The 9,884-nt window shown below is 38.5% G+C and overlaps 1 protein-coding gene across 1 annotated transcript; it reads right to left on the bottom strand.

Moving 5' to 3' along the window:
- Positions 1-51: 51 nt before the first annotated feature.
- On the bottom strand, positions 52-9,873 carry cd44a (CD44 molecule (IN blood group) a). Its single transcript, XM_081705949.1, has 8 exons — positions 6,680-9,873; positions 5,505-5,661; positions 5,178-5,317; positions 4,981-5,064; positions 3,838-4,551; positions 3,538-3,603; positions 3,353-3,431; positions 52-3,058 (listed from the first exon to the last, which is right to left on the bottom strand). The coding sequence occupies exons 1-8, from the start codon at positions 6,825-6,827 to the stop codon at positions 2,857-2,859; spliced, it is 1,590 nt and encodes a 529-aa protein (XP_081562075.1). The 5' UTR covers positions 6,828-9,873; the 3' UTR covers positions 52-2,856.
- Positions 9,874-9,884: the final 11 nt, after the last annotated feature.

The following is a 9,884-nucleotide window of genomic DNA, read 5'->3' as shown; positions in this document are numbered from 1 at the left end:
CCATTTGGACAATTGTATGACTAATGTCATCTTGACATGGCAGAAAATATAGTGTCATACCCTCTGTGCTCTCAGTAGTTTAGACCAGCAGAGGACAGGCTGTGGTGTGGGTGATATTTTCAGCCTTACCTGTGGGTGAAAATCCTCACAAAAAAAATAAGCACACAAACATGAGATCAGTAGGCAACTTCCTAAATCCAGCTTGGTGATAGACCTGTGTTACTGTAATGGACAAGTGAGTACAGCAGTGAATGTGTGCTGTGATCAGGTGGCCTTGTATGGTATTTTTTCTTTCCTTTTTTCCATTTACTCAGTTCAAAAATTAATCATGGGTTACTCAACACCTCAACACATTGCTTAGGAAATATACTTTCCATAGTAAGTGTTTAAGGCCTTTGAGATGCGTTTTGGCATTTTCAAACCTCTTGCTATATACACTTTCACCAAATCAGAGAGCTTGCCTGAAGTCCACATTGTAGTCCACTAACATTGCAAAAGTAGAGTTGCAGGTGTTCCTTTCCACTGATTTATCTTAGGTGGATTAAGCCTTCAAGGCCACAGTCAAGATCAGCCTCTTACCACGAGATCTTACCAGTGTGCCAGGAGGTGCTAACATGGTGCTACCACTTATGTTTAGCCACAGGCCAACACAAGCGCCACGCAAGCAATTACACAGTATGCGCACGAAGGCTGACAATGAGTTAATTGATGTCCTCTATATAAGGACAGCTTTTTGACCAATTAGTATCTGTGGCTCTAAAGCAACTGGAGAAAATATGAACAAAACAATTGTTATATAAAGTAATTTGTGTTCACTTTACCTGGTTGATCCTGCCAATAACATATGCTTGTCTCAAAGATTAAGCCATGCAGGTCTAAGTGCACACCGCCGGTACAGTGAAACTGCGAATGGCTCATTAAATTTGTTATGGTTCCTTTGATTGCTCCACACATTACTTGGATAACTGTGGCAGTTCTAGAGCTGTGGCTCTAAAACAACTGGAGAAAAAATGAACAAAACAACTGTTATATAAAGTAATTTGTGTTCACTTGTTGGGGGTATTAACCAGTGCTTCCTTATGCTCAGTCACCTTTACAGTACCATTTATGTATTCTGAGATTTGTTTATTGTTTATTTTAAATTAGAAGGGAGTCATTTTAAATGTTTCGGTCAGCTCTCTGCTAAGGCAAAATGCAGGAAAGTTCAATTCAGCCATAGGATATTTAAACAAACATCTCTCAATTCTTAGAGATGAAATTCATCATAATGGGTTTTGCAGTATTGGAACAATGATATTATGTAAGGCTCATAGAGTAGCTGATGTATTATTTAAACCATAGAGCAGCTGATGTATTATTTAAACCAAAAACTAGCTGTAAAAAATAGAAAAAAGACCCAGAGAATCTGGAGCATTTAAATAGGACTTTGCATTCAATAATTAACATAGCAAAAATCATTATCAATTCTCTTTTGTACCATAATGTTACTTTTCATAATAAAGTGCCTCCTTGCACTTTGAATATATGCCACTCATATGATTTACTGAGATTTGCTATGAACTAGAATTGTTTTTTGTGTGTTGGTTTTGTTTTGGTATTCTGCTAGTCAGCCTAATGCTTGTGATTTTTAATATAAGCAAAACAAATATTCAGATCTATTTACAAAAGGTTTTTGTCATTTTATTGGGATTATTACAGTTTTTGTGTAACTTGTGTATGTGATATACATATATTCTATATACACATATTCTATATACACATTCCAGATTAATTGATCAACGTTTGCAATATATAAGTGGAAAACGCAAGTGAACTTGATCAGGAAGAAAAGTAAAATATTTATTCTTTGGAGCCATGATGTTATGTTCTATTTATATGTATATCGTCAAATATTTTTGTTAAAGTCTATAACATCAGGTAAAAATGTCAATATTTTATATACGCATATAAGAATGCAGTCCACATAACTGTCAGTTATAGACATAATTTCTATGGATACCTAAGATAAATTGATAAATTGTAAATAAACACAACATGCCTATTTCCTCTCTTTTATTTTCATATATAATGAAACATGCATCTGGTTCATGAAATTAAGTGTGTGTGTGTGTGTGTGTGTGTGTGTGTGTGTCTAACATAAAGAAAATGATGTGAAAAGCAAACTTATTGCCTCATGATATAAATTAATACATTTAATTACCAATTATGTTCAAGACAAAAGGGTTATAAAACACATGTATTATTGACAAATCTAAGTATCCAGCAGAACAGGTGCTGCTGTCTGGGCAGTCAAATTATAGCTATGTGCCAACTCACAATTAGAAAGACATCTCAAAAACCTCTCGAAGACATGATCTGAATTGGTAATAAATAAATGTGTAATAATTTATAACATGAGGCACTAAGTTTATTTTTCATATCAGTTTTCCTTATGAAAAGCATCCTGCCTCACACAGTACATAGTACTTACAAAAAGGGTATTTACAAATGCTTTGTATAATAGTGTAACCTTTTGACTAAGTTAACTAAACTGAACTTTATAGATTAAACGAACCAACCAAATAAAAATAAACAGGTAAAGTGCATGTTCAAGCCTGTGATTAATCAAATAAAAGCTGTAGCTGATAAACATGAAAGTGTTACAGAGACAATATCACTATTATTTATTTTGTCTTTAAAGTGATCAGTAATGTTCATTGTCAGCTGAGTGCATTAAGGCCTGGACACTGCACAGTATACCAGGAGAAAGGTCAGCTCAAACTCTTTGGTTTTAGGAAGTTAGTGCACGGTGGCCAAGGCTCAGAATTCATGAATCCATGCTCTATGTTCAACACTTCATTTTCAGTCTGATTAGTGTTACATCAGATATTCCTTTTCTGGAGGCTCTTCTAGAGCGATGATAGTGAAGTCTTCATCATTCTTCTGTCCTTTTTCTGAGCTCATGAGTGTTACCATTTCCTGCTCTTTGTCCATCAATGGAAGAGTTACTGTTTTACCGTACTCCTCTGTGTTCCCTCTGGGTGTGATGTCCAGACTCCGCCTCCTCTGCTTATACCACCTAAACAAAATAATTATGAGTAAAACAAATTCAGAACATGACAACACTCCTATATTTTCTGTTATGAAAATCCTAAGCTATGTTTTAATCATTTGCATATAGCAGTGTTTATTAAACTACTACAGATGCATGTTAGCTTGTAGCTAACTATGAAATATTTATTTATATTCATATTTATAACTGACATGTTGATAAGCATGTACTGTCCTCGTAAATTAGGTGAATAGTTTTAAATGAAATGCAGTCCAGAAAATGCAGTATGTCTAATATTATTTTATAGTTTAAAACAAGTACTTGTCTTTAGTTGCAATTCCAATAAGGACACAGAGAATAGCTGCAAGAGTCAGGCAGAACGCAAAGATAATCAGCCACCCTAGACAAGGAGAAGCAGTAGATAGAGTTAAATAACAGTATTTATAATGTTTAAAAAGAGTGAAATGGTTACGAGTGGCGCCTGAAGTGTTGTTACATAATCTTACCAGGTGTGCCCTCTTCCGCAAATGAAGATCTAGTGGGATTTGGCAAGATCCGGACTGGGGAGGGTTCTGCAGAGAGAGCATGTAATCAAAGATCGAATTTGAGTTCAAAATTCTTTGAGCCAGAAATCCAGTGTTCTGGACTTGTTTTGCATGAAACATATGTCTATATTATTACAATAATCAGTCACAATTAATACCCAAATATTATAAAAATGTTTCTATGATTTTAATGTGGTAAAGGTTGTTTCTAAATGATATAAACACTTTGTAGTGTGATGTGGTGACTGGATGATGAAATACCCTGAGTTGATGGTTCCGACTCTGGAAATTCATTTTCTAAGTTCCGGTTTAAGATTTTACGCACAGGTTCTTGAGTGGTGAGCTCACTGGGGGAGGGACTCTCAGCCTCCACCCCAGATCCAGCTTCCTCTTCAAGGGACAATAACAAGGGGGTAGGGTTGCTTAAGATTCTCCCAGGGCTATGTACTGCAGTGGGGAAAGGGAGATGCCTATTGGCCTTTTCACTGAGAGTCTCTGAAAGCATGCCTGAACTTTCCATGATCAAATTCTCTGTGATTTCTTTGGTTGTGAGCTCTGCTTGGGTGACTATCTCATTAGGCCCAAATTCAGGGAAGATAGTCCGCATAGTGGTGCCTTTACTGGTGGCTTCTTCCATGTTTGTATTCTGTGTCTTGTCACTGGTTTCTTTGGTTATGAGTTCTGTTGGAGTGTTTTTCTCATTAACCCCAAAGTCAGAGAAGGTAGTCTGCATTGTGGTGCTCTTACTGGTGGCCTCTTTAGGGTTTTCAGTGATAAGTTTTGTACCAACCTCTGGGTTTACATTTATCCCTTCAGGGAATTTAAATACTGTAGGCACACTGTCCTCCTGTGGGGTCAGAGAAGTACTTTGCTGTAGGTTTACAGTGTTATGGGTAGTTGTCCCTTTAATGTTGACTATAAAACCGTCAGCCATTGCTTCCTCAAAAACATCTTCATCTTGATTAGGTTTTGTAGCTGCATGAAAAGAATATTGCATGACAGTTATAGTTAGGGAATTAAATGGATAGTAAGTGAGGTTTAGATGTCACATTGGACTAATCCACAAAATCATCAGACTGACACAGTCTGTTAAGCTGTTCTTGCAGTCCAATTGTTTTGCAACTGAAAAAGACATTCTAGAGAATCTAGAGATATCATCAAATGATTCATGTTCAAACCTGCATTGATTTGTAAGGTGTGTTAAGTTCTCACTGTCAACAAAAAAAAGTTATTCAAAGTTGTGACTAAGCATGTATAGCAGGTCTGGTTGTATCTTTGAAATTAAAGTCGCATGTAGTATTAAGTATTATGCTTTGCCACATAGGACAGCTTTTCACATTGCAATGAGCCTGAACCTTGTCTAGGACAAAATACAGCCTACATACTTGGATAGAGTTCACTTACTTTTGATAATACTTTCCTGTGTGGGCCAGTTGCTAGAAGAGAGAGTTGAAGTACTAGTATCCTCACAGTCTAATTCTGAAGAACCTGTGCAAGTAGAAAGCAAAAAACGTTAATACTCTGTCAACAGTAGTTGCTTTACATTTTTGTAATCTCCTGCACTTTTTATTTTTGGGTGTGTTTTTGTATTCCTTACCAACCTGGTGGGTTGAAACAGTAGACATCGTAGAGAGAATCAGGAGTTGTAGGATTGGAAAACATTCCAGCATTACCCAAGGAGCAATTTGGGTCAGCGGTGTTGGGAAGGAAGGAAACCTTTTGGCCATCAATCCAACCTTGTCTAAACAAAGGTAGAGGATCATTGCTGATGATTCTAAAGACCCAGTGTTCCCCCACCCCCTTCCCCCACCCCCATAAGTCAGTATACAGCACAGAATGTCCAATAAAAAGAATGTGGTTATTTATTAAAGAAAACGATATTTCGTACCAGTATTGGATTGACCAGTAAAAATATGTTTAAGTCTAACCTGCATGTTTTCAGGCCTTGTTCATAGGCTTTTTTCAGCTGCTCCTCTGTAGCTAAAAGGTAGTGTGACCTCTGGCAGAGCTGCTGGGCTTGCTGGAATGTCAGAGAGTAGCGGGCACCCCCTTCTAGATGGACAACCCCAGCGTAGCTGCATTTGCCTGTGTGCCGGATGATGTGGAGAGAAATAAAATAGAGAGATAATATATTAAAGGACATCCTTTTCCCTCACGATTAGAACTGTCCATCTGATATATTCCATGATGATTTATTGTTATTTACATTTAGTAATGGTGAGTTTGCAAAGTTTGCAACTAAATTGATGGTGCTATACCTGCTGAGAGAGGGTTAGTATGCTGAGCTTGTGAAAATTAAAACTAAGTTCAGGATTTTTCACAGCAATGTCATGAAGGTGTGAGACGCTTTAGCACTGATGTGTAATGCAAGGGCAGTTTCTGCCTGCTTAAGCCTCTCCCTTTCCTGTGTTTCACGAACACCTGCATTATACGTATTCCCGGGAGGATCTACAATTCACACAAAAGGCTACTGTGTGCACAAAGGGTAAGCAGTTTGGGATTGATGCATAAAGACTAGATTAGATACATTGGAATTGAGCTGAAATATGAGCAGGGTGGTACGAGGCTGAATACATTTAAGTGCTGTGCTGAAAACTGCAAGTCATGACTTCAGAGTTGGAGTGTATGAGATTACCTGAATTCCATCTGACTTAAAGTTGATAATAATGGGCTTTAAAGCTAAACACAATAAACTAGGCTTCTACTAGGTACTCTCATGACACTTTCCACTTAGTGATCCCTTTTTGTCCTTTGTATGTTTTGTGCATGTGTGAATAAGAAAGTAATACATCACTCCAAATAGAAACATCTTGTACTTTTGAGACTGGACACTTATATTATTGGTGGGTCTTTCACGTGTAAAACACAATCCACATATAAACATGTTTTTGGACAGTTTCAGTTATCTGTTGTGGTGCTGCTGATCTTCAGCTTGACACATGATCTACTATCGTAAAAGGTACATTTATCACCGTTTCACGCAGGATTTTTCTTTTCCGCAACACTGAATACTTAACCAACAGTAAGATAACTCACAAAATACAGAAGTACACAGAAGTAAAATAAGCAGCAAGAAAGTAATACATTGAAAAGCATTACTCACCTTGACCATGGGCTGTGTGAAGTACCACTAAGCCAGATGTGACCAGCATAATCAGAAAAGTCTGCATAGTTCGTGGTGTGTTGTGTAACCAGCAAGGTGAGCAGGAGTCGATCACCTTGATCAGTGCTGCAGCTGTGATTTTCAGCATGAGAGAACAGGAAGCAGGAATCACCTTTTATAAATTTGAGTCATCACCTTGATGACACACTTAGAGGCAAGATGGGTGGTGCTACCACAAACACACCTTTCCTATTGTGTCACTTTCCTCCTCTCTCGGCCGGTTTAGCAGTCATTAACATACTTCAGACAGAGCCAGATGGTTTACTTGCATCATGTGGATCAACTTCTCCTCAGACGTCAGAGCTCTTCTTAAGAAATATTATACTGCCTAAACCAAATCTTATAAACACATGCTTAATTACAGTGATAGAAATTTAGTGGAAGGTTATGCAGCCTTACTATCCTTGATCTTTAGCTCTCACTCTGAGTTCATGTGTTACCAACCACTTTGCTTTCTTGTTGTTAAAGACCCTGTGTGATCTTACATGTGGGGATGCATGTGGCCTGTTGATTAAGTATACTATGTCAAGTTTCAAGTTTCAAGTTTCAAAATTATATTTGTCACGTACATAGTCATACATGGTATAACTCGCAGTGAAATGCCTTTGGGACTGCTCTGTCCAAGCTGAGGAGATACAGGGATACAATATATGTATAATATAATATTTATATATACATAACGTACAATGTATATGTATATGTATATATGTGTATATACAAAATGTACAATTACCAGTTGCAATTTACAATTTATAGTTTACAATATACAGTTATTGCATTCTTTTTATGATGTTATTGACATCATATGCAGTGCACAGAGTGGTCCCTACAGTTCATCAGTTGCTCTGATTCAGGGCCCAAATGGCCTGCGGGAAGAAGCTCCTCTTCAGTCGCTCTGTGTTGGTCTTTAGGGAGCGAAAGCACTTCCCTGACCTCAACAGAGAGAAGAGCCTATTGTTGGGATAGGTGGGGTCCTTCACAAACCCCCTGGCTTTGGTCTGGCACTGCTTGTGATAGATGGTCTGCAGGTCAGGAAGTTCCCTATGAATGATGTGCTCTGCTGAGCGCACCACCCTCTGGGGTGCTTGTCTGTCCTGCTTGGTGCTATTCCCAAACCAGGTTGTGATGTTCCCAGTGAGGATGCTCTCAATAGTGCAGGTATAGAAGTTCCGCAGCACCTTGGAGGGCAGTCTGAAGCCTCTTAGGCATCTGAGGTGGTAAAGACGCTGATGAGCCTTCTTTGCCAGGGAGTTGGTGTGGCGGGACCAGGACAGGTCCTGCGAAATGTGAACTCCAATGTACCTGAATTTGTCTACTCTCTCCACCGTGGTTTTGTTGATCCGCACAGGTTGGTAGTGCTGTTCCTGCTTCTTGCTGCAGTCCACAATCAGATCCTTTGTCTTGCTGACTTTCAGAAGATTATTTTCCTGGCACCAGTTCTCCAGGTGTTTAATCTCCAGCAGGTAGGCCCTCTCGTCATTGTCCGAGATCAGGCCCATGACGACGGCATTGTCAGTGAACTTGATAATGGTGGTAGAGCTGGAAGTGGCCACGCAGTCGTAGTTGTACAGTGAGTAGAGCAGGGAGCTTAGGACACAACCCTGAGGAGCTCCAGTGCTCAGGATGAGGGTGGATGAGACACAGTCCACCTGTACTGATTGTGGTCTGTTAGGAAGTTGGAGATCCAGTCACACAGGGATGGATGCAGTCCTAGATCCTCCAACTTAGTAGTGAGTCTGGAGGGGATGATAGTGTTAAATGCTGAACTGTAGTCAACAAACAGCATTTTAACATCCTCCCTTTGCCCAGGTGGGTCAGTGTGGTGTGAAGCAGATTATTATACTTATTTACACTTAATTAATGTCATGACTGTTCATGTTCTTCTGCAACTTCATGAAGATGTGAGACATTTCAGCATAAGGGCTAAAGCCTCTCTCATATTTCAGAAACATTACATTATCTGTATTTTCAAGAATTCATATAAAAGGCTACTCTGTGCTAGATATCTACCTTATAGATTTAAGAGTGATTATATGCAAATCAGAATAATGCCTGTGGGTGAAAGGCATGTTAGTACAGAGCTAAGGTAGATGTAGATTCACAGGAAAATCTGATGTATGCGATGCAGTCATTTTCAACCCAGAAACATATACTAATATACTAATAGCAGTGAGTTAATTACCAATGAGTTATTTATCAAAGAGGTAATGACACACAAGTAAGACAAAGGTCTGGGGTCAAAGTCATGTTAATACATGTTAATCTGCGGGCGGTATAGAGCTTTGAGAAAATCTCCATGTAGAAGGCGGCCTAAGGCTCGGTGAATCACAATGACAGAGCTGACAGGCTGACTCAGGTGAGTGAAACTATTTCTCGCCCACATCTGCAGGCTTACATTTGTGTTAATACACGTTCACGTTTAACCTATTTCCTGTCTGATTTTTTTTTTTTTTATCCTTCTGATGAATGGGGAAATAAAGAGGATAGCGTTTAGGCTAGTAACCGAAGTGCATGGGAGGATTTTATCCGTTAGTCTTCTGTAGGATTGCAAAAGGAGCGTGGGTGAAGGCAGACAAGTTTAGTGAGATAAACGACCGTCCCTTAGCATAGTGTTGTATTTGAGTCATTAAAACAGACGTTTATCGGGGAAGTAAGAATTCCATAGTTTTACATACAATAAAAAGAAAATACTAACCCTAACTTTTTAATGAACTTGAAACCAATAGCCTACGGTACAACTGCATCTTACTCTCATATTTTTTAAAAGTACTTAATACTTAATAACTGAAGTAAAATCAATAAAATTAAATGAAAAGCAATTTACAAGGAAAAAAAACTATTCGCCATATCATCTTGCGTCTAACATGCTAACCTTATCTGTAACCCTATGCAAAGAATGGTAGGTTGCAGCAATTTGCGCGAACGCAGAGGTATAATAGCACCATCTAACGTCTGATTGCTGACGAAGCAAATTAAATTCTATCTGTCCTTAAAGCACATATAGGTATTACCTGATGTACTGACTTGTTCATATAATCTTGTCAGTTTCCTAATCTTATTATACTAGTAAGGCGATTCGATTTCTTTTTATCGTGCCACCAATCACACCTCACTTAACATAATTTATATACCAACGGTTTTCATT

Source organism: Electrophorus electricus, chromosome 23 (genome assembly GCF_041902795.1).
Source record: "Electrophorus electricus isolate QZ-2024a chromosome 23, ASM4190279v1, whole genome shotgun sequence".
Classification (NCBI taxonomy): Eukaryota; Metazoa; Chordata; class Actinopteri; order Gymnotiformes; family Gymnotidae; genus Electrophorus; species Electrophorus electricus.
Note: the sequence above shows the minus strand (reverse complement) of the source record. Positions and strands in the feature narration are given on the sequence as shown.

Coding starts and splice junctions, on each gene's coding strand:
- cd44a (XM_081705949.1), bottom strand. CDS start 6,827: ATGCTGAAAATCACAGCTGCAGCACTGATCAAGGTGATCGACTCCTGC. Junction 5,662..6,679: donor TCACACAGCCCATGGTCAAG/GTGAGTAATGCT, acceptor TCCGGCACACAG/GCAAATGCAGCTACGCTGGG. Junction 5,065..5,177: donor CTACTGTTTCAACCCACCAG/GTTGGTAAGGAA, acceptor CTACTTGCACAG/GTTCTTCAGAATTAGACTGT.